Genomic DNA, 25479 nt, shown 5'->3' with positions numbered 1-25479 from the left:
GCTAGTAGCCAGACAGACTGAACTCCCTGTAGGGAACAGACAGACAGACTAGCTGGTTAGAGGCTGGGTAAAGCTAGTAGCCAGACAGACTGAACTCCCTGTAGGGAACAGACAGACAGACTAGCTGGTTAGAGGCTGGGTAAAGCTAGTAGCCAGACAGACTGAACTCCCTGTAGGGAACAGCCAGACAGACTAGCTGGTTAGAGGCTGGCTAAAGCTAGTAGCCAGACAGGCTGAACTCACTCCCTGTAGGGAACAGCCAGACAGACTAGCTGGTTAGAGGCTGGGTAAAGCTAGTAGCCAGACAGACCTTTAAGGCTGAACTCCTGTAGGGAACAGCCAGACAGTCTAGCTGGTTAGAGGCTGGGTAAAACTAGTAGCCAGACATACCTTTAAGGCTGAACTCACTCCCTGTAGGGAACAGCCAGACAGACTAGCTGGTTAGAGGCTGGGTAAAGCTAGTAGCCAGACAGACCTTTAAGGCTGAACTCCTGTAGGGAACAGACAGACAGACTAGCTGGTTAGAGGCTGGGTAAAGCTAGTAGCCAGACAGACCTTTAAGGCTGAACTCCCTGTAGGTAACAGCCAGACAGACTAGCTGGTTAGAGACTGGGTAAAGCTAGTAGCCAGACAGACCTTTAAGGCTGAACTCCCTGTAGGGAACAGCCAGACAGACTAGCTGGTTAGAGGCTGGGTAAAGCTAGTAGCCAGACAGACCTTTAAGGCTGAACTCCCTCCCTGTAGGGAACAGCCAGACAGACTAGCTGGTTAGAGGCTGGGTAAAGCTAGTAGCCAGACAGGCTGAACTCCCTGTAGGGAACAGCCAGACAGACTAGCTGGTTAGAGGCTGGCTAAAGCTAGTAGCCAGACAGACAGACAGACTAGCTGGTTAGAGGCTAGGTAAAGCTAGTAGCCAGACAGGCTGAACTCCCTGTAGGGAACAGCCAGACAGACTAGCTGGTTAGAGGCTGGCTAAAGCTAGTAGCCAGACAGACCTTTAAGGCTGAACTCCCTGTAGGGAACAGCAAGACAGACTAGCTGGTTAGAGGTTGGGTAAAGCTAGTAGCCAGACAGGCTGAACTCACTCCCTGTAGGGAACAGCCAGACAGACTAGCTGGTTAGAGGCTGGGTAAAGCTAGTAGCCAGACAGACCTTTAAGGCTGAACTCACTCCCTGTAGGGAACAGCCAGACAGACTAGCTGGTTAGAGGCTGGGTAAAGCTAGTAGCCAGACAGACCTTTAAGGCTGAACTCCCTGTAGGGAACAGCCAGACAGACTAGCTGGTTAGAGGCTGGGTAAAGCTAGTAGCCAGACAGGCTGAACTCCCTGTAGGGAACAGACAGACATACTAGCTGGTTAGAGGCTGGGTAAAGCTAGTAGCCAGACAGGCTGAACTCCCTGTAGGGAACAGACAGACAGACTAGCTGGTTAGAGGCTGGGTAAAGCTAGTAGCCAGACAGACTGAACTCCCTGTAGGGAACAGACAGACAGACTAGCTGGTTAGAGGCTGGGTAAAGCTAGTAGCCAGACAGGCTGAACTCCCTGTAGGGAACAGACAGACAGACTAGCTGGTTAGAGGCTGGGTAAAGCTAGTAGCCAGACAGACTGAACTCCCTGTAGGGAACAGCCAGACAGACTAGCTGGTTAGAGGCTGGGTAAAGCTAGTAGCCAGACAGGCTGAACTCCCTGTAGGGAACAGCCAGACAAATTAGCTGGTTAGAGGCTGGGTAAAGCTAGTAGCCAGACAGACCTTTAAGGCTGAACTCCCTGTAGGGAACAGCCAGACAGACTAGCTGGTTAGAGGCTGGGTAAAACTAGTAGCCAGACATACCTTTAAGGCTGAACTCCCTGTAGGGAACAGCCAGACAGACTAGCTGGTTAGAGGCTGGGTAAAGCTAGTAGCCAGACAGACCTTTAAGGCTGAACTCCCTGTAGGGAACAGACAGACAGACTAGCTGGTTAGAGGCTGGGTAAAGCTAGTAGCCAGACAGACCTTTAAGGCTGAACTCCCTGTAGGTAACAGCCAGACAGACTAGCTGGTTAGAGACTGGGTAAAGCTAGTAGCCAGACAGACCTTTAAGGCTGAACTCCCTGTAGGGAACAGCCAGACAGACTAGCTCGTTAGAGGCTGGGTAAAGCTAGTAGCCAGACAGACCTTTAAGGCTGAACTCCCTCCCTGTAGGGAACAGCCAGACAGACTAGCTGGATAGAGGCTGGGTAAAGCTAGTAGCCAGACAGACCTTTAAGGCTGAACTCCCTGTAGGGAACAGCCAGACAGACTAGCTGGTTAGAGGCTGGGTAAAGCTAGTAGCCAGACAGACCTTTAAGGCTGAACTCCCTGTAGGGAACAGCCAGACAGACTAGCTGGTTAGAGGCTGGGTAAAGCTAGTAGCCAGACAGACCTTTAAGGCTGAACTCCCTCCCTGTAGGGAACAGCCAGACAGACTAGCTGGTTAGAGGCTGGGTAAAGCTAGTAGCCAGACAGACCTTTAAGGCTGAACTCCTGTAGGGAACAGCCAGACAGACTAGCTGGTTAGAGGCTGGGTAAAGCTAGTAGCCAGACAGACCTTTAAGGCTGAACTCCCTGTAGGGAACAGCCAGACAGACTAGCTGGTTAGAGGCTGGGTAAAGCTAGTAGCCAGACAGACCTTTAAGGCTGAACTCCCTGTAGGGAACAGCCAGACAGACTAGCTGGTTAGAGGCTGGGTAAAGCTAGTAGCCAGACAGACCTTTAAGGCTGAACTCCCTGTAGGGAACAGCCAGACAGACTAGCTGGTTAGAGGCTGGGTAAAGCTAGTAGCCAGACAGGCTGAACTCCCTGTAGGGAACAGACATGTGTTCACTTTGATGTCTGATAGAAGAATCATCACTTTGAAGCTCAACCTTTTAAAAACGAACATGCCGTTGTTTTGGCCGTATACTTAGTGACTTATTTAGGAGAGTTTGTGCAGGGCTTGGTGAGGTTTAATGGGCTTTGTTTTTATCTACAGGGCCACCACACAGCTTAGTGGACGTTGACGTTAACATGGCTTTTGCTGTTGTTTTCCACTGTGCTTCTACACCTGCATTACTTGCTGTTGTTCTCCTAGCCACCATGCTTCTACACCTGCATTGCTTGCTGTTGTTCTCCTAGCCACTGTGCTGCTACACCTGCATTGCTTGCTGTTGTTTTCCTAGCCTCTGTGCTGCTACACCTGCATTGCTTGCTGTTGTTCTCCTAGCCACTGTGCTGCTACACCTGCATTGCTTGCTGTTGTTTTCCTAGCCTCTGTGCTTCTACACCTGCATTGCTTGCTGTTGTTTTCCTAGCCTCTGTGCTGCTACACCTGCATTGCTTGCTGTTGTTTTCCTAGCCACCGTGCTTCTACACCTGCATTGCTTGCTGTTGTTCTCCTAGCCACCGTGCTTCTACACCTGCATTGCTTGCTGTTGTTCTCCTAGCCTCTGTGCTGCTACACCTGCATTGTTTGCTGTTTGGGGTTTTAGGCTGCGTTTCTGTACAGCACTTTGTGACATCGGCTGATGTAAAGAAGGGCTTTATAAATACATTTGATTGATCGATTGATCTGTGTGTGTCACCAGAAACAAGCCAGAGGCCAGCTGCTGTTTGCCAAGGTGTGTGACCATCTGAACCTGCTGGAGACGGACTACTTTGGCATGACGTACCGTGACGTGGAAAACCAGAAGGTGGAGTACAGAAGGTTCTAGGTTCCACATCGGGTCTTCACCGAGGTCTGGAGGGCTGCATGCACTTCATCTTGAGGATATTTCCTCGCTGTACAAATTTCTATCCATCGCTTTTAGAATTGACATGCTCCCTGATCGTCCAGCTTTTAGAATTGACATGCTCCCTGACGGTCCAGCTTTTAGAATTGACATGCTCCCTGATGGTCCAGCTTTTAGAATTGACATGCTCCCTGACGGTCCAGCTTTTAGAATTGACATGCTCCCTGACGGTCCAGCTTTTAGAATTGACATGCTCCCTGACGGTCCAGCTTTTAGAATTGACATGCTCCCTGATGGTCCAGCTTTTAGAATTGACATGCTCCCTGATGGTCCAGCTTTTAGAATTGACATGCTCCCTGATGGTCCAGCTTTTAGAATTGACATGCTCCCTGACGGTCCAGCTTTTAGAATTGACATGCTCCCTGATGGTCCAGCTTTTAGAATTGACATGCTCCCTGACGGTCCAGCTTTTAGAATTGACATGCTCCCTGACGGTCCAGCTTTTAGAATTGACATGCTCCCTGATGGTCCAGCTTTTAGAATTGACATGCTCCCTGACGGTCCAGCTTTTAGAATTGACATGCTCCCTGATGGTCCAACTTTTGTTTCGATGACTGTTATCAAGCTGGACAGAGTGAGGAGACTATAGATGGCTGTTATCTAGATGGACAGAGTGAAGAGACTATAGATGGCTGTTATCAAGCTGGACAGAGTGAAGAGACTATAAATGACTGTCATCAAGCTGGTCAGAGTGAAGAGACTATAGATGACTGTTATCTAGAGACTATAGATGACTGTTATCTAGCTGGACAGAGTGAAGAGACTATAGATGACTGTTATCTAGAGACCATAGATGACTGTTATCTAGCTGGACAGAGTGAAGAGACTATAGATGACTGTTATCTAGCTGGACAGAGTGAAGAGACTATAGATGACTGTTATCTAGAGACTATAAATGACTCTTATCTAGCTGGACAGAGTGAAGAGACTATAGATGACTGTTATCTAGAGACTATAGATGACTGTTATCTAGAGACTACAAATGACTGTTATCTAGAGACTATAAATGACTGTTATCTAGATGGACAGAGTGTAGAGACTATAGATGACTGTTATCTAGAGACTATAAATTACTGTTATCTAGATGGACAGAGTGTAGAGACTATAAATGACTGTTATGTAGAGACTATAGATGACTGTTATCTAGCTGGACAGAGTGTAGAGACTATAAATGACTGTTATGTAGAGAATATAGATGACTGTTATGTAGAGACTATAGATGACTGTTATCTAGCTGGACAGAGTGTAGAGACTATAAATTACTGTTATCTAGAGACTATAGATGACTGTTATCTAGCTGGACAGAGTGAGGAGACTATAAATGACTGTTAGGACAGAGTGAGGAGACTATAAATGACTGTTATCAATCTGGACAGAGTGAGGAGACTATAAATGACTGTTATCAATCTGGACAGAGTGAGGAGACTATAATGACTGTCATCAAGCTGGTCCGAGTGAAGAGACTATAAATGACTGTCATCAAGCTGGTCCGAGTGAAGAGACTATAAATGACTGTCATCAAGCTGGTCAGAGTGAAGAGACTATAATGACTGTCATCAAGCTGGTCCAGTGAAGAGACTATAAATGACTGTCATCAAGCTGGTCAGAGTGAAGAGACTATAATGACTGTTATCAATCTGGACAGAGTGAGGAGACTATAGATGACTGTCATCAAGCTGGTCAGAGTGAAGAGACTATAAATGACTGTCATCAAGCTGGTCAGAGTGAAGAGACTATAAATGACTGTCATCAAGCTGGTCAGAGTGAAGAGACTATAAATGACTGTCATCAAGCTGGTCAGAGTGAAGAGACTATAAATGACTGTCATCAAGCTGGTCAGAGTGAAGAGACTATGAATGACTTTCATCAAGCTGGTCCGAGTGAAGAGACTATAAATGACTGTCATCAAGCTGGTCAAAGTGAAGAGACTATAGATGGCTGTTATCAAGCTGGACAGAGTGAAGAGACTATAGATGACTGTTATCTAGAGACTATAAATGACTGTTATCTAGATGGACAGAGTGTAGAGACTATAATGACTGTTATCAATCTGGACAGAGTGAGGAGACTATAGATGACTGTCATCAAGCTGGTCAGAGTGAAGAGACTATAAATGACTGTCATCAAGCTGGTCAGAGTGGAGACTATAGATGACTGTCATCAAGCTGGTCTGAGTGAAGAGACTATAGATGACTGTCATCAAGCTGGTCAGAGTGAAGAGACTATAGATGACTGTTAGGACAGAGTGAGGAGACTATAAATGACTGTTATCAAGCTGGACAGAGTGAAGAGACTATAGATGGCTGTTATCAAGCTGGACAGAGTGAAGAGACTATAGATGACTGTTATCAAGCTGGACAGAGTGAAGAGACTATAGATGACTGTTATCTAGAGACTATAAATGACTGTTATCTAGATGGACAGAGTGTAGAGACTATAGATGACTGTCATCAAGCTGGTCAGAGTGAAGAGACTATAGATGACTGTCATCAAGCTGGTCAGAGTGAAGAGACTATAGATGACTGTCATCAAGCTGGTCAGAGTGAAGAGACTATAGATGACTGTCATCAAGCTGGTCAGAGTGAAGAGACTATAGATGACTGTCATCAAGCTGGTCTGAGTGAAGAGACTATAGATGACTGTCATCAAGCTGGTCAGAGTGAAGAGACTATAAATGACTGTCATCAAGCTGGTCCGAGTGAAGAGACTATAAATGACTGTCATCAAGATGGTCTGAGTGAAGAGACTATAGATGACTGTCATCAAGCTGGTCAGAGTGAAGAGACTATAAATGACTGTCATCAAGCTGGTCAGAGTGAAGAGACTATAAATGACTGTTATCAAGCTGGTCCGAGTGAAGAGACTATAAATGACTGTCATCAAGCTGGTCAGAGTGATAAGACTATAGATGACTGTCATCAAGCTGGTCAGAGTGAAGAGACTATAAATGACTGTCATCAAGCTGGTCAGAGTGAAGAGACTATAAATGACTGTCATCAAGCTGGTCAGAGTGATAAGACTATAGATGACTGTCATCAAGCTGGTCAGAGTGAAGAGACTATAGATGACTCATACACCGTTTCCATTTGGTTTTAGTCATTTCAATGTCGATTGAGATTGTTTTTTTTCCCGGAGAGAAATAGTTAATATTTTTTGTTTTTTACTCAAATCCCCCACATGCTGGGTTGAATGTGAGCCTTGAGTTTGACACATATTCCAGATCAAGTGTCTCTAATTACAGTCCTGGGGGATTCGAATGAATGCTGCATTCATGTGCTAGTCGTAACTAGGAAACTGACATTTCCAACTTTACGGCTAACTCGTCTGAGAAATATGATCCCGCGTTTCTCATTTGGACAGTATTTAAATCAACCAAATAGGAAACTTAGGGTCATTTTAACTCGGGAGGTTCCACGTCTACGATAGCACGTGAACGTGGCATAACACAACTGATTCAATTATTCATTGGTCGCGGTGTTTAAACTGGGCCGTGATTAGCTGTGTTAGCTGTGTTAGTGATGGGCCAGAGAGACAGCCTCTCCAGGAACGTAGTTAGAGACCCCTTGATGTGTTTAGACTGGGCTGTGTTAGCTGTGTTAGCGGTGTTAGCGGTGTTAGCTGTGTTAGCTGTGTTAGCTGTGTTAGCGGTGTTAGCTGTGTTAGCGGTGTTAGCAGTGTTAGCTGTGTTAGCGGTGTTAGCTGTGTTAGCGGTGTTAGCGGTGTTAGCTGTGTTGGCGGTGTTAGCTGTGTTAGCGGTGTTAGCTGTGTTAGCGGTGTTAGCTGTGTTGGCGGTGTTAGCTGTGTTAGCTGTGTTAGCGGTGTTAGCAGTGTTAGCTGTGTTGGTGATGGTTCATTGACTTGTATCCAGTGTTAAATAGCACTCTGCAGTCAGAGGTTAATGGTCTAATATTAGTAATGAATTGATTACCGGCTAATTGCCTCTTTCTCCAGAACTGGCTGGACCCTAACAAGGAACTGAAGAAGCAGATAAGGAGTGAGTTAAAAACACACTAATTTAATGCTCTCTTCTTGATCAACTGCTAATGTGCCTGTTGATTCATCAACTAGATGTCTATATACTGTTGATTCATCAACTAGATGTCTATATACTGTTGATTCATTACTGTTGATTCATCAACTAGATGTCTATATACTGTTGATTCATTACTGTTGATTCATCAACTAGATGTCTATATACTGTTGATTCATCAACTAGATGTCTATATACTGTTGATTCATTAACTAGATGTCTATATACTGTTGATTGTCAACAGCACCATGCCCCTTTTATCAATGTGTGTGTGTGGGGGGGGGTACGCTCTTGATTCTCCTTTTTACATAACATTGGAACACTTTGAGGAAACAACTGAAATTAATCATGATTGGTCATTGTCATTTCAATGGTACTGTTTTTCTTGCTAATACCCACACCTTGTAGGAGATACACAGTCTTTACCTCAACCAACACCTTGTAGGAGATACACAGGGTCTTTACCTCAACCAGCACGTTGTAGGAGATACACAGAGTCTTTACCTCAACCAACACCTTGTAGGAGATACACAGGGTCTTTACCTCAACCAACACCTTGTAGGAGATACACAGAGTCTTTACCTCAACCAACACCTTGTAGGAGATACACAGGGTCTTTACCTCAACCAACACCTTGTAGGAGATACACAGGGTCTTTACCTCAACCAACACCTTGTAGGAGATACACAGGGTCTTTACCTCAACCAGCACCTTGTAGGAGATACACAGGGTCTTTACCTCAACCAACACCTTGTAGGAGATACACAGGGTCTTTACCTCAACCAACACCTTGTAGGAGATACACAGGGTCTTTACCTCAACCAGCACCTTGTAGGAGATACACAGGGTCTTTACCTCAACCAGCACCTTGTAGGAGATACACAGAGTCTTTAACTCAACCAACACCTTGTAGGAGATACACAGGGTCTTTACCTCAACCAACACCTTATAGGAGGTACACAGGGTCTTTACCTCAACCAACACCTTGTAGGAGATACACAGGGTCTTTACCTCAACCAGCACCTTGTAGACACACATGGCTTTTACCTCAACCAGCACCTTGTAGGAGATACACAGGGTCTTTACCTCAACCAGCACCTTGTAGACACACATGGCTTTTACCTCAACCTCAGACAAATTAATTTGCTGGATGTTTCTATCATATTCTGATTCTGTTGTAATGAAAGACCTTGTTGTTCTGCAGGTGGCCCTTGGAACTTTGCCTTCAACGTCAAGTTCTACCCTCCAGACCCTGTCCAGCTCTCTGAGGACATCAGCAGGTCAGCTGGATGGACTGACTCTATGGTCAATAACCCTGGGCACTTTGTGTTTCTTTTACTCTGACAAAACTGAAAAACACATCTCTCTCTGACATGGCTGTAACGGGATTCTTCCTGGGAAGGAGAGGCGGGACCAAAACGCAGCGTGGTTATAATTCATGGTTCTTTAATAATGAAACTATACATGAATAAACTACAAAAACAAGAGAACATGAAAACCCGAAACAGTCCCGTGTGGTACAAACACTGACACAGGAAACAACCACCCGCAAAACCCAACACAAACCAGGCTAGCTAAATATGGTTCCCAATCAGAGACAATGACTAACACCTGCCATTGATTGAGAACCATATCAGGCCAAACATAGAAATAGACAAACTAGACATATAACATAGAATACCCACTCAGATCACACCCTGACCAAACAAAACATAGAAACATACAAAGCAAACTATGGTCAGGGTGTGACAATGGCAAGTTCATTATTACTTACATTGTCAAAGTATACATACAGTGGGGAGAACAAGTCTTTGATACACTGCCGATTTAGCAGGTTTTCCTACTTACAAAGCATGTAGAGGTCTGTCATTTTTATCATAAGTACACTTCAACTGTGAGAGACAGAATCTAAAACAAAATCTAGAACATCACATTGTATGATATTTAAGAAATCAATTTGCACTCTCTCTCTCTCTCCCCCCTCCTCTCTCTCTCCCCCTCCTCTCTCTCTCCCCCTCTCTCTCTCTCCCCACCTCTCTCTCTCTCCCCCACCTCTCTATCCCCCTCTCTCTCTCTCTCTCTCTCTCTCCCCCACCTCTCTCTCTCTCCCCCACCTCTCTCTCTCCCCCTCCTCTCTCTCTCTCTGCCCCTCCTCTCTCTCTCTCTCTCTCTCTCTCTCCTCCTACCTCTCTCTCTCTCCCCCACCTCTCTATCCCTCCCGCCTCCTCTCTCTCTCTCTCTCTGCCCCTCCTCCTCTCTCTCTCTCTCTCTCTCCCCCTACCTCTCTCTCTCTCCCCCACCTCTCTCTCTCTCCCCCCACCTCTCTCTCTCCTCCCTCCTCTCTCTCTCTCTCTCTCTCTGCCCCTCCTCTCTCTCTCTCTCTCTCTCTCTCTCTCTCTCTATCTCTCCCCTACCTCTCTCTCCCCTACCTCTCTCTCTCCCCCACCTCTCTCTCTCTCCCCCACCTCTCTCTCTCCCCCTCCTCTCTCTCTCCCCTCTCTCTCTCTCTCTCTCTCTCCCCCCCTCCTCTCTCTCTCTTCCCCCTCCTCTCTCTCTCTCTCTCTCTCTCTCTCTCTCCCCTCCTCTCTCTCTCTCTCTCCCCCTCTCTCTCTCTCTCCCCCTCCTCTCTCTCTCTCTCTCTCTCTCTCTCCCCCTCCTCTCTCTCTCTCTCCCACCTCCTCTCTCTCTCTCTCTCTCTCTCTCTCTCCCCCTCTCTCTCTCTCTCTCTCTCTCTCCCCCTCTCACTCTCTAGGTACTACCTGTGTCTCCAGCTGCGTGATGACATGGTGTCTGGTCGTCTCCCCTGTTCCTTCACCACCCACACCATACTGGGCTCCTACACGGTCCAGTCAGAGCTGGGGGACTACGACCCCGAGGAGACGGAGTACAACAGTGAGCTCCGCTTCGCTCCGAACCACACCAAGGAACTAGAAGATAAGGTCATGGACCTACACAAGAACCACAAGTATGCGTCTGTCTGTCTGTCTGTCTGTCTGTCTGTCTGTCTGTCTGTCTGTCTGTCTGTCTGTCTGTCTGTCTGTCTGTCTGTCTGTCTGTCTGTCTGTACTGGTTGTTCAGATGTTGAAATGCTGGATTCAAAGGATAAAGCAAACCACAGCTGTATGTTAACCCTTTACACTCGTGGACATTGGCCTTTATGGATCATGTTTCTAACAGAAGAACTATGAAAAGTGTATGCGTTACCATGGTAGCAATTGAAAGAGAACACTTTGGAGATCATGTAGAAATTACATTTTCTAACCAGACTGTATAGTCTCTCTGTTGTTATCATCTATACATAGTGACTTTAATAACTCTACCTACATGTACATATTACCTCAATTACCTCGACTAACCAGACTATATAGTCTCTCTGTTGTTATCATCTATACATAGTGACTTTAATAACTCTACCTACATGTTCATATTACCTCCATTACCTCGACTAACCAGACTATATAGTCTCTCTGTTGTTATCATCTATACATAGTGACTTTAATAACTCTACCTACATGTACATATTACCTCAATTACCTCGACTAACCAGACTGTATAGTCTCTCTGTTGTTATCATCTATACATAGTGACTTTAATAACTCTACCTACATGTACATATTACCTCAATTACCTCATTACCTCAACATAAGAAAAAACGATTACAAGTGAGAGGACTAACTGGTGTCTCCAAGTGGCCTCACACCTCTCCAGACTGTGGGTTTCAGTGAGTGGACTAACTGGTGTCTCCAAGTGGCCCCACACCTCTCCAGACTGTGGGTTTCAGTGAGAGGACTAACTGGTGTCTCCAAGTGGCCTCACACCTCTCCAGACTGTGGGTTTCAGTGAGTGGACTAACTGGTGACTCCAAGTGGCCTCACACCTCTCCAGACTGTGGGTTTCAGTGAGAGGACTAACTGGTGTCTCCAAGTGGGGTCACACCTCTCCAGACTGTGGGTTTCAGTGAGAGGACTAACTGGTGTCTCCAAGTGGCCTCACACCTCTCCAGACTGTGGGTTTCAGTGAGTGGACTAACTGGTGTCTCCAAGTGTGGTCACACCTCTCCAGACTGTGGGTTTCAGTGAGAGGACTAACTGGTGTCTCCAAGTGTGGTCACACCTCTCCAGACTGTGGGTTTCAGTGAGAGGACTAACTGGTGTCTCCAAGTGGCCTCACACCTCTCCAGACTGTGGGTTTCAGTGAGAGGACTAACTGGTGTCTCCAAGTGGGGACACACCTCTCCAGACTGTGGGTTTCAGTGAGAGGACTAACTGGTGACTCCAAGTGGACACACACCTCTCCAGACTGTGGGTTTCAGTGAGAGGACTAACTGGTGTCTCCATGTGGCCTCACACCTCTCCAGACTGTGGGTTTCAGTGAGTGGACTAACTGGTGTCTCCAAGTGGGGTCACACCTCTCCAGACTGTGGGTTTCAGTGAGAGGACTAACTGGTGTCTCCAAGTGGGGTCACACCTCTCCAGACTGTGGGTTTCAGTGAGAGGACTAACTGGTGTCTCCAAGTGGGGTCACACCTCTCCAGACTGTGGGTTTCAGTGAGAGGACTAACTGGTGTCTCCAAGTGGGGTCACACCTCTCCAGACTGTGGGTTTCAGTGAGTGGACTAACTGGTGTCTCCAAGTGGCCTCACACCTCTCCAGACTGTGGGTTTCAGTGATAGAACTAACTGGTGTCTCCAAGTGGCCTCACACCTCTCCAGACTGTGGGTTTCAGTGAGAGGACTAACTGGTGTCTCCAAGTGGCCTCACACCTCTCCAGACTGTGGGTTTCAGTGAGAGGACTAACTGGTGTCTCCACGTGGCCTCACACCTCTCCAGACTGTGGGTTTCAGTGAGAGGACTAACTGGTGTCTCCAAGTGGCCTCACACCTCTCCAGACTGTGGGTTTCAGTGAGAGGACTAACTGGTGTCTCCAAGTGGCCTCACACCTCTCCAGACTGTGGGTTTCAGTGAGAGGACTAACTGGTGTCTCCAAGTGTGGTCACACCTCTCCAGACTGTGGGTTTCAGTGAGTGGACTAACTGGTGTCTCCAAGTGTGGTCACACCTCTCCAGACTGTGGGTTTCAGTGAGAGGACTAACTGGTGTCTCCAAGTGGCCTCACACCTCTCCAGACTGTGGGTTTCAGTGAGAGGACTAACTGGTGTCTCCAAGTGGCCTCACACCTCTCCAGACTGTGGGTTTCAGTGAGTGGACTAACTGGTGTCACCAAGTGGCCTCACACCTCTCCAGACTGTGGGTTTCAGTGAGAGGACTAACTGGTGTCTCCAAGTGGCCTCACACCTCTCCAGACTGTGGGTTTCAGTGAGAGGACTAACTGGTGACTCCAAGTGGGGTCACACCTCTCCAGACTGTGGGTTTCAGTGAGAGGACTAACTGGTGTCTCCAAGTGGCCTCACACCTCTCCAGACTGTGGGTTTCAGTGAGAGGACTAACTGGTGTCTCCAAGTGGCCTCACACCTCTCCAGACTGTGGGTTTCAGTGAGAGGACTAACTGGTGTCTCCACGTGGCCTCACACCTCTCCAGACTGTGGGTTTCAGTGAGAGGACTAACTGGTGTCTCCAAGTGGGGTCACACCTCTCCAGACTGTGGGTTTCAGTGAGTGGACTAACTGGTGTCTCCAAGTGGCCTCACACCTCTCCAGAGACTGTGGGTTTCAGTGAGTGGACTAACTGGTGTCTCCAAGTGTGGTCACACCTCTCCAGACTGTGGGTTTCAGTGAGAGGACTAACTGGTGTCTCCAAGTGTGGTCACACCTCTCCAGACTGTGGGTTTCAGTGAGTGGACTAACTGGTGTCTCCAAGTGTGGTCACACCTCTCCAGACTGTGGGTTTCAGTGAGTGGACTAACTGGTGTCTCCAAGTGGCCTCACACCTCTCCAGACTGTGGGTTTCAGTGAGAGGACTAACTGGTGTCTCCAAGTGTGGTCACACCTCTCCAGACTGTGGGTTTCAGTGAGTGGACTAACTGGTGTCTCCAAGTGTGGTCACACCTCTCCAGACTGTGGGTTTCAGTGAGTGGACTAACTGGTGTCTCCAAGTGGCCTCACACCTCTCCAGACTGTGGGTTTCAGTGAGAGGACTAACTGGTGTCTCCAAGTGTGGTCACACCTCTCCAGACTGTGGGTTTCAGTGAGTGGACTAACTGGTGTCTCCAAGTGTGGTCACACCTCTCCAGACTGTGGGTTTCAGTGAGTGGACTAACTGGTGTCTCCAAGTGGCCTCACACCTCTCCAGACTGTGGGTTTCAGTGAGAGGACTAACTGGTGTCTCCAAGTGTGGTCACACCTCTCCAGACTGTGGGTTTCAGTGAGTGGACTAACTGGTGTCTCCAAGTGTGGTCACACCTCTCCAGACTGTGGGTTTCAGTGAGAGGACTAACTGGTGTCTCCAAGTGTGGTCACACCTCTCCAGACTGTGGGTTTCAGTGAGTGGACTAACTGGTGTCTCCAAGTGTGGTCACACCTCTCCAGACTGTGGGTTTCAGTGAGTGGACTAACTGGTGTCTCCAAGTGGCCTCACACCTCTCCAGACTGTGGGTTTCAGTGAGAGGACTAACTGGTGTCTCCAAGTGTGGTCACACCTCTCCAGACTGTGGGTTTCAGTGAGTGGACTAACTGGTGTCTCCAAGTGTGGTCACACCTTTCCAGACTGTGGGTTTCAGTGAGTGGACTAACTGGTGTCTCCAAGTGGCCTCACACCTCTCCAGACTGTGGGTTTCAGTGAGTGGACTAACTGGTGTCTCCAAGTGTGGTCACACCTCTCCAGACTGTGGGTTTCAGTGAGTGGACTAACTGGTGTCTCCAAGTGGCCTCACACCTCTCCAGACTGTGGGTTTCAGTGAGAGGACTAACTGGTGTCTCCAAGTGTGGTCACACCTCTCCAGACTGTGGGTTTCAGTGAGAGGACTAACTGGTGTCTCCAAGTGGGGTCACACCTCTCCAGACTGTGGGTTTCAGTGAGAGGACTAACTGGTGTCTCCAAGTGGCCTCACACCTCTCCAGACTGTGGGTTTCAGTGAGAGGACTAACTGGTGTCTCCATGTGGCCCCCACACCTCTCCTGACTGTGGGTTTCAGTGATAGAACTAACTGGTGTCTCCAAGTGGCCTCACACCTCTCCAGACTGTGGGTTTCAGTGAGAGGACTAACTGGTGTCTCCAAGTGGCCTCACACCTCTCCAGACTGTGGGTTTCAGTGAGAGGACTAACTGGTGACTCCAAGTGGCCTCACACCTCACAGACTGTACAGTTCCTAATTCATTTCAATGCACTCTGACTCCAGGAAACAGCCATCAACTATAAGGTGCTTTTGCCGTTTAAGGACAGAAGAAAGCACAGTCACCTACAGTCACACAATTACTGTTGTTGTTTACACAATTACTGTTGTTGTTTACACAAATACTGTTGTTGTTTACGCAATTACTGTTGTTGTTTACACAATTACTGTTGTTGTTTACACAATTACTGTTGTTGTTTACACAATTACTGTTGTTGTTTACGCAATTACTGTTGTTGTTTACACAATTACTGTTGTTGTTTTCACAATTACTGTTGTTGTTTACGCAATTACTGTTGTTGTTTACACAATTACTGTTGTTGTTTACGCAATTACTGTTGTTGTTTACGCAATTACTGTTGTTGTTTACACAATTACTGTTGTTGTTTACACAATTACTGTTGTTGTTTACGCAATTACTGTTGTTGTTTACGCAATTACTGTTGTTGTTTACACAATTACTGTTGTTGTTTACACAATTACTGTTGTTGTTTACGCAATTACTGTTGTTGTTTACGCAATTACTGTTGTTGTTTACACAATTACTGTTGTTGTTTTCACAATTACTGTTGTTGTTTACGCAATTACTGTTGTTGTTTACACAATTACTGTTGTTGTTTACACAATTACTGTTGTTGTTTACACAATTACTGTTGTTGTTTACGCAATTACTGTTGTTGTTTACACAATTACTGTTGTTGTTTACACAATTACTGTTGTTGTTTCCAATAAATATTGCATTATAATTCTCCATCTGGGTCAGGTGGGCATCATTTTAAAGCTTATTTCTATGTCCAATATGACTAGCTCAGTTGTAAAATACGATCTTCTTGTTAGCCTTCCAAACGGCCCTTTTTGTCTCCAGTTCTTTCCCTGGTCATGTGATCATATGGATGATGTGTGTGTGTGTGTCTGTTGTCAGAGGGATGACCCCAGCTGAAGCAGAGATGCACTTCTTGGAGAATGTTAAGAAACTGTCCATGTATGGGGTAGATCTCCATCACGCTAAGGTAAGCACACACACACACACACACACACCTACACACACCTACACACACACACACACACACCTACACACACACCTACACACATACAAACACACACCTACCACACACACACACACACACACACACACACACACACACACACACACACACACACACACACCTACACACACACCTACACACACACACACACACATACACACACAAACACACACACCTAAACAATACACACCTACACACACCTAAACAATACACTACACACACTACACACTACAAACACACCTACACACACACCTAAACACACCTACACCCTCACACACACACACACACACACCTAAACATACACACCTACACACACCTACACACACACCTACACACCTACACCCCCACACACACACACACCTACACACACACACCACACACTGCTACAGTCAGACACATACAGTCAGACAAAAACACACAAACACCCCTCCACACACACACACACACACGTATACAAGATTGCATTAAAACCTCTGTCCTATAATATATCACCCAATATTACAGTGTGTGTGAGGATGCACCACTGCAGACTCAGTAATGATGTCATCACCTTGCTGACTCAGTAATGATGTCATCACCTTGCTGACTCAGTAATGATGTCATCACCTTGCTGACTCAGTAATGATGTCATCACCTTGCTGACTCAGTAATGATGTCATCACCTTGCTGACTCAGTAATGATGTCATCACCTTGCTGACTCAGTAATGATGTCATCACCTTTCTGGCTCAGTAATGATGTCATCACCTTGCTGACTCAGTAATGATGTCATCACCTTGCTGACTCAGTAACGATGTCATCACCTTGCTGACTCAGTAATGATGTCATCACCTTGCTGACTCAGTAATGATGCCATGTGCTTACTTAACACCAGCAACTGGGCTACCAACTGACTCGGGCTCTCTCTCTCACCCCACCTCTCTCTCTCCCCCACCTCTCTCTCTCACCCCACCTCTCTCTCTCACCCCACCTCTCTCTCACCCCACCTCTCTCTCTCCCCCACCCTCTCTCTCTCACCCCACCTCTCTCTCTCACCCCACCTCTCTCTCTCCCCCACCTCTCTCTCTCACCCCACCTCTCTCTCTCCCCCCACCTCTCTCTCTCACCCCACCTCTCTCTCTCCCCCCACCTCTCTCTCTCACCCCACCTCTCTCTCTCCCCCACCTCTCTCTCTCACCCCACCTCTCTCTCTCACCCCACCTCTCTCTCTCCCCCACCTCTCTCTCTCCCCCACCTCTCTCTCCCCCCACCTCTCTCTCTCCCCCACCTCTCTCTCTCCCCCACCTCTCTCTCTCCCCCTACCTCTCTCTCTCCCCCACCTCTCTCTCTCCCCCCCTCTCTCTCCCCTACCTCTCTCTCTCCCCCACCTCTCTCTCTCCCCCTACCTCTCTCTCTCCCCCTACCTCTCTCTCTCCCCCACCTCTCTCTCTCACCCCACCTCTCTCTCCCCTACCTACCTCTCTCTCACCCCACCTCTCTCTCTCACCCCACCTCTCTCTCTCACCCCACCTCTCTCTCTCCCCTACCTCTCTCTCTCCCCCACCTCTCTCTCTCTCTCCCCCACCTCTCTCTCTCCCCACCTCTCTCTCTCACCCCACCTCTCTCCCCCACCTCTCTCCCCCCCTCTCTCTCTCCCCCACCTCTCTCTCTCTCCCCCACCTCTCTCTCTCTCCCCCACCTCTCTCTCTCCCCCCCACCTCTCTCTCTCACCCCACCTCTCTCTCTCACCCCACCTCTCTCTCTCACCCCACCTCTCTCTCTCTCACCCCACCTCTCTCTCTCACCCCACCTCTCTCTCTCCCACCACCTCTCTCTCTCCCCCACCTCTCTCTCTCACCCCACCTCTCTCTCTCTCACCCCACCTCTCTCTCTCTCACCCCACCTCTCTCTCTCACCCCACCTCTCTCTCTCACCCCACCTCTCTCTCTCACCCCACCTCTCTCTCTCACCCCACCTCTCTCTCTCACCCCTCTCTCTCTCTCTCTCTCTCACCCCATCTCTCTCTCTCACCCCACCTCTCTCTCTCTCACCCCACCTCTCTCTCTCACCCCACCTCTCTCTCCCCCTACCTCTCTCTCTCCCCCTACCTCTCTCTCTCCCCTACCTCTCTCTCTCACCCCACCTCTCTCTCTCACCCCACCTCTCTCTCTCCCCCTACCTCTCTCTCTCCCCCTACCTCTCTCTCTCTCTCCCCCCACCTCTCTCTCTCACCCCACCTCTCTCTCTCACCCCACCTCTCTCTCTCCCCCCACCTCTCTCTCTCCCCCACCTCTCTCTCTCACCCCACCTCTCTCTCTCACCCCACCTCTCTCTCTCACCCCACCTCTCTCTCTCACCCCACCTCTCTCTCTCACCCCACCCTCTCTCTCCCCCTACCTCTCTCTCTCACCCCACCTCTCTCTCTCACCCCACCTCTCTCTCTCACCCCACCTCTCTCTCTCACCCCACCTCTCTCTCTCCCCCTACCTCTCTCTCTCCCCCACCCTCTCTCTCCCCCACCTCTCTCTCTCCCCCACCTCTCTCTCTCCCCCCACCTCTCTCTCCCCCCCCACCACTCTCTCTCCCCCACCTCTCTCTCTCCCCTACCTCTCTCTCTCCACCTACCTCTCTCTCTCCCCTACCTCTCTCTCTCCCCCTACCTCTCTCTCTCCCCCCACCTCTCTCTCTCCCCCACCTCTCTCTCTCCCCCACCTCTCTCTCCCCTACCTCTCTCTCTCTCCCCCCACCTCTCTCTCTCCCCCACCTCTCTCCCTCCCCCTACCTCTCTCTCCCCTACCTCTCTCTCTCCCCTACCTCTCTCTCTCCCCTTACCTCTCTCTCCCCCCACCCTCTCTCTCCCCCCCACCTCTCTCTCTCCCCTACCTCTCTCTCTCCCCTACCTCTCTCTCTCCCCTTACCTCTCTCCCCCCACCTCTCTCTCTCCCCCACCTCTCTCTCTCCCCCCCACCTCTCTCTCTCCCCCCACCTCTCTCTCTCCCCCACCTCTCTCTCCCCCCCACCTCTCTCTCCCCCCCCACCTCTCTCCCCCCCCACCTCTCTCACCCCCCCACCTCTCTCTCTCCCCCACCACCTCTCTCTCCCCCACCTCTCTCTCTCCCCCACCTCTCTCTCTCCCCACCTCTCTCCCCCCACCTCTCTCTCCCCCACCTCTCTCTCTCCCCCACCCTCTCTCTCCCCCACCTCTCTCTCTCACCCCACCTCTCTCTCCCCTACCTCTCTCTCTCCCCCACCTCTCTCTCTCTCCCCCCCCCACCTCTCTCTCACCCCACCTCTCTCTCACCCCACCTCTCTCTCTCCCCCACCTCTCTCTCTCCCCCTACCTCTCTCTCTCCCCTACCTCTCTCTCTCCCCCACCTCTCTCTCTCCCCCACCTCTCTCTCTCCCCCTACCTCTCTCTCTCACCCCACCTCTCTCTCTCACCCCACCTCTCTCTCTCCCCCTACCTCTCTCTCTCACCCCACCTCTCTCTCTCACCCCACCTCTCTCTCTCACCCCACCTCTCTCTCTCACCCCACTCTCTCTCTCACCCCACCTCTCTCTCTCCCCTACCTCTCTCTCTCACCCCACCTCTCTCTCTCACCCCACCTCTCTCTCTCACCCCACCTCTCTCTCTCCCCACCTCTCTCTCTCACCCCACCTCTCTCTCTCACCCCACCTCTCTCTCTCCCCCTACCTCTCTCTCCACCTACCTCTCTCTCTCCCCCTACCTCTCTCTCTCCCCCTACCTCTCTCTCTCCCCCCACCTCTCTCTCTCCCCCACCTCTCTCTCTCCCCCACCTCTCTCTCTCCCCCCACCTCTCTCTCTCCCCCTACCTCTCTCTCCCCCCACCTCTCTCTCTCCCCCACCTCTCTCTCTCTCCCCCACCTCTCTCTCTCCCCTACCTCTCTCTCTCACCCCACCTCTCTCTCTCCCCTACCTCTCTCTCTCACCCCCACCTCTCTCTCTCCCCCTACCTCTCTCTCTCTCCCCTACCTCTCTCTCTCACCCCACCTCTCTCTCTCACCCCACTCTCTCTCTCTCTCACCCCACCTCTCTCTCCCCCTACCTCTCTCTCTCCCCCACCTCTCTCTCTCTCTCCCCCACCTCTCTCTCTCCCCCCACCTCTCTCTCTCACCCCACCTCTCTCTCTCCCCCACCTCTCTCTCTCCCCCACCTCTCTCTCTCACCCCACCTCTCTCTCTCACCCCACCTCTCTCTCTCACCCCACCTCTCTCTCTCACCCCACCTCTCTCTCTCACCCCACCTCTCTCTCTCACCCCACCTCTCTCTCTCCCCTACCTCTCTCTCTCACCCCACCTCTCTCTCTCACCCCCACCTCTCTCTCTCACCCCACCTCTCTCTCTCACCCCACCTCTCTCTCTCACCCCACCTCTCTCTCTCACCCCACCTCTCTCTCTCACCCCACCTCTCTCTCTCACCCCACCTCTCTCTCTCACCCCACCTCTCTCTCTCACCCCATCTCTCTCTCTCACCCCACCTCTCTCTCTCACCCCACCTCTCTCTCTCACCCCACCTCTCTCTCTCCCCCTACCTCTCTCTCTCCCCTACCTCTCTCTCTCACCCCCCTCTCTCTCTCACCCCACCTCTCTCTCTCCCCCTACCTCTCTCTCTCCCCCCCCACCTCTCTCTCTCTCTCCCCCACCTCTCTCTCTCACCCCACCTCTCTCTCTCACCCCACCTCTCTCTCTCACCCCACCTCTCTCTCTCACCCCACCTCTCTCTCTCTCACCCCACCTCTCTCTCTCACCCCACCTCTCTCTCTCACCCCACCTCTCTCTCTCACCCCACCTCTCTCTCTCACCCCACCTCTCTCTCTCTCCCCTACCTCTCTCTCTCACCCCACCTCTCTCTCTCACCCCACCTCTCTCTCTCACCCCACCTCTCTCTCTCACCCCACCTCTCTCTCTCCCCTACCTCTCTCTCTCCCCCACCTCTCTCTCTCCCCACCTCTCTCTCTCCCCCACCTCTCTCTCTCCCCCACCTCTCTCTCTCCCCCACCTCTCTCTCTCCCCCCACCACTCTCTCTCCCCCCCCACCTCTCTCTCTCCCCTACCTCTCTCTCTCCACCTACCTCTCTCTCTCCCCCTACCTCTCTCTCTCCCCTACCTCTCTCTCTCACCCCACCTCTCTCTCTCCCCTACCTCTCTCTCTCCCCCACCTCTCTCTCTCCCCCACCTCTCTCTCTCCCCCCCACCTCTCTCTCTCCCCCACCTCTCTCTCTCCCCCCACCTCTCTCTCTCCCCCACCACTCTCTCTCTCCCCCACCTCTCTCTCTCCCCCTACCTCTCTCTCTCCACCTACCTCTCTCTCTCCCCTACCTCTCTCTCTCCCCCTACCTCTCTCTCTCCCCCACCTCTCTCTCTCCCCCACCTCTCTCTCTCCCCCACCTCTCTCTCTCCCCCTACCTCTCTCTCTCCCCCACCTCTCTCTCTCCCCCACCTCTCTCCCTCCCCCTACCTCTCTCTCTCCCCCTACCTCTCTCTCTCCCCTACCTCTCTCTCTCCCCTTACCTCTCTCTCCCCCACCTCTCTCTCTCCCCCACCTCTCTCTCTCCCCCACCCTCTCTCTCCCCCACCCTCTCTCTCCCCCCACCTCTCTCTCTCCCCCACCTCTCTCTCCCCCACCTCTCTCTCTCCCCCCCTCTCTCTCTCCCCCACCTCTCCTCCCCCACCTCTCTCTCTCCCCCACCTCTCTCTCTCCCCCACCTCTCTCCCCCCACCTCTCTCTCCCCCCACCTCTCTCTCTCCCCCACCTCTCTCTCTCCCCCACCTCTCTCTCTCCCCACCTCTCTCCTCACCCCACCTCTCTCTCCCCCTACCTCTCTCTCCCCCCACCTCTCTCTCTCCCCCACCTCCTCTCTCCCCCACCCTCTCTCACCCCACCCTCTCTCACCCCACCTCTCTCTCTCCCCCCACCTCTCTCTCTCCCCTCTCTCTCCCCACCTCTCTCTCTCCCCTACCTCTCTCTCTCCCCCACCTCTCTCTCTCCCCCACCTCTCTCTCTCCCCCTACCTCTCTCTCTCACCCCACCTCTCTCTCTCACCCCACCTCTCTCTCTCCCCCTACCTCTCTCTCTCACCCCACCTCTCTCTCTCACCCCACCTCTCTCTCTCACCCCACCTCTCTCTCTCACCCCACCTCTCTCTCTCACCCCACCTCTCTCTCTCACCCCACCTCTCTCTCTCACCCCACCTCTCTCTCTCCCCTACCTCTCTCTCTCACCCCACCTCTCTCTCTCACCCCACCTCTCTCTCTCACCCCACCTCTCTCTCTCCCCCACCTCTCTCTCTCACCCCACCTCTCTCTCACCCCCACCTCTCTCTCTCCCCCTACCTCTCTCTCCACCTACCTCTCTCTCTCCCCTACCTCTCTCTCTCCCCCTACCTCTCTCTCTCCCCCACTCTCTCTCCCCCACCCTCTCTCCCCCACCTCTCTCTCTCCCCCACCTCTCTCTCTCCCCCACCTCTCTCTCTCCCCTACCTCTCTCTCTCCCCCACCTCTCTCTCTCCCCCCCTCTCTCTCTCCCCCACCTCTCTCTCTCCCCCTACCTCTCTCTCTCACCCCACCTCTCTCTCTCCCCTACCTCTCTCTCTCTCCCCCACCTCTCTCTCTCCCCCTACCTCTCTCTCTCCCCCTACCTCTCTCTCTCCCCCTACCTCTCTCTCTCACCCCACCTCTCTCTCTCACCCCACCTCTCTCTCTCCCCCTACCTCTCTCTCACCCCACCTCTCTCCCCGGGAGTTGAGAGTTGTTTGTTCTTTTGATCAATCAATTGTTCTACATTTTTTAACATGTATTTTCATATATGGACACATCCTATGTGTTTTAATCAAATCAACGACAGTGCATTTTGGAAAGTATTCAGACCCCTTTAACTTGTTCCACATTCTGTGACATTATACCCTTATTCAAAAATGTTTGCAAATGTATTACAAAATACATTACAAATTAACAAATAAAAAACTGAAATGCCTTATTTCCTCAAAATTGAGCACAGATGCTTGAAATGTTTCTACAACTTGATTGGAGTCCTCCTGTGGTAAATGCAATTGATTTGGACAAGATTTGGAAATACACACACTTCTCTGTCTATATAAGGTCCCACTGTTGACAGTGGGTGTCAGAGCAAAAACCAAGCCATGAGATTGAAGAAATTGTCCGTAGAGCTCCGAGACAGGATTGTGTCGAGGCACAGATCTGGGGAAGGGTACCAAAACATTTCTGCAGCATTGAAGGTCCCCAAGAACACAGTGGCCTCTATCATTCTTAAATGGAAGAAGTTTGGAACCCTAGAGCTGGCCGCCCAGCCAAACTGAGCAATCGGGGGAGAAGGGCCTTGGTCAGGAAGGTGACCAAGAACCCAATGGTCACTCTGACAGAGCTCCAGAGTTCCTTTGTGGAGATGGGAGATGGGAGAACCTTCCAGATGGACAAACATCTTTGCACCATCTCTGCAGCACTCCACCAATCAGGCCTTTATGGTAGAGTGGCCAGACGGAAGACACTCCTCAGTTAAAGGCACAGTTAAAGCCTGCTTGGAGTTTGCCAAAAGGCACCTAAAGGACTCAGATCATGAGAAACAAGATTCTCTGGTCTGATGAAACCAAGATTGAACTCTTTGATCTGAATGTCAAGCATCACGTCTGGAGGAAACCTGGCACTATCCTTACCGTGAAGCATGGTGATGGCAGCATCACGCTGTGGGGATGTATTTCAGCGGCAGGGACTGGAGACTAGTCGGGATCGAGGGAAAGATGAACGGAGCAAAGTATAGATAGATCCTTGATGAAAACCAGCTCCAGAGCACTCAGGACCTCAGATTGGGGTGAAGGTTCACCTTCCAACAGGACAGCGACCCTAAGCACACAGCCAAGACAACGCAGGAGTGGCTTCGGGACAAGTCTCTGAATGTCCTTGAGTGGCACAGCCAGGGTCCGGACTTGAACATCTCTGGAGAGACCTGAAAATAGCTGTGCAGTGACTCTGCCCATCCAACCTGACAGAGCTTGAAAGGATCTACAGAGAAGAATGGGAGAAACTCCCCAAATACAGGTATACCAAGCTTGTAGCGTCATTCCCAAGAAGACTGGAGGCTGTAATCGCTGCCAAAGGGGCTTCAACAATGTACTAAGAAAAAACGGCCTGAATACTTATGTCAATGTGATATTTTAGTATTTTATTTTTTAATACATTTGCAAACATTTCTATTAAAAAAAACTGTTTTTGCTTTGTCATTATGGGGTATTGTGTGTACAGTCATGGCCAAAAGGTTTGTAATGTGGTAGTAATGTAGTAGTAATGTAGTGGTCGTGCAGTAGTAGTAGTAGTAGTTGTAATGTAGTAGTCGTGTAGTAGTAGTAGTAGTAGTAGTAATGTAGAAGTAGTGTAGTAGTAGTAATAGTAATGTAGTAGTAGTATTAGTAGTGTGTTAGTAGTAATGTGGTAGTAGTAGTAGTAGTAGTAGTGTTAATGTGGTAGTGATGTAATAATGTAGTAGTTTTAACACAGTAGTAACGTAGTCATGGCCAAAAGTTTTGAGAATGACACAAATATTAATTTCCACAAAGTTTGCTGCTTCAATGTCTGTAGATATTTTTGTCAGATGTTACGATGGAATACTGAAGTATAATTACAACCATTTCATAAGTGTCAAAGGCTTTTATTGACAATAACATGAAGTTGATGCAGAGAGTCAATATTTGCAGTGTGGTAAATGTGATATATTAGTATTTGATTTTTTAATACATTTGCCAAAATTTCTAAAAACCTGGTTTTGCTTTGTCATTATGGGGTGTATAGATTTATGAAAAAAACTACATATTTAATACATTTTAGAATAAGGTAGTAACTAAATGTGCGCTGTGTTTTTTTTTTAAAGATAGCAAGTGACTGTGTGACTCACACTCGTTGTCTCTCTCTCCTTTTTGCTGCAAACCACAGAATACCAACAGTGTTTATCACAATGTCCGTGTTACTGAAACTAAAACATAATCACAGCCATTTCTAACTGAAAAGTTACGTTACTGAAATCCCTCATTTTGTTTAGGAAAAACATTCCCAATTCCCTCAACCCTTGCTCTCTTTACGTGACACATGTAAAGCATTGTACGTGATCAATAGGACCTGACCTATAGCATATCACATCAATAGGACCTGACCTATAGCATATCATCACATCAATAGGACCTGACCTATAGCATATCACATCAATAGGACCTGACCTATAGCATATCACATCAATAGGACCTGACCTATAGCATATCACATCAATAGGACCTGACCTATAGCATATCACATCAATAGGACCTGACCTATAGCATATCACATCAATA

The 25479-nt window shown here is 49.7% G+C and overlaps 1 protein-coding gene across 5 annotated transcripts in view; it reads left to right on the top strand.

Moving 5' to 3' along the window:
* LOC112242352 (band 4.1-like protein 3) overlaps window positions 1-25479 on the top strand; it is a 117903-nt gene that overhangs the window by 24417 nt on the left and 68007 nt on the right. For all 5 annotated transcript variants that reach the window (XM_042329179.1, XM_042329176.1, XM_042329177.1 and 2 more), the window contains exons 4-8: window positions 3583-3687; window positions 7738-7780; window positions 9021-9096; window positions 10569-10781; window positions 16025-16112. In XM_042329179.1, coding sequence (XP_042185113.1) covers window positions 3583-3687; window positions 7738-7780; window positions 9021-9096; window positions 10569-10781; window positions 16025-16112 — 525 coding nt within the window. The remainder of the gene's footprint in view (window positions 1-3582; window positions 3688-7737; window positions 7781-9020; window positions 9097-10568; window positions 10782-16024; window positions 16113-25479) is intronic.

This window comes from Oncorhynchus tshawytscha, linkage group LG10 (genome assembly GCF_018296145.1).
Source record: "Oncorhynchus tshawytscha isolate Ot180627B linkage group LG10, Otsh_v2.0, whole genome shotgun sequence".
NCBI classification, from domain to species: Eukaryota; Metazoa; Chordata; class Actinopteri; order Salmoniformes; family Salmonidae; genus Oncorhynchus; species Oncorhynchus tshawytscha.
This window is presented reverse-complemented; position numbering and strand designations above follow the sequence as displayed.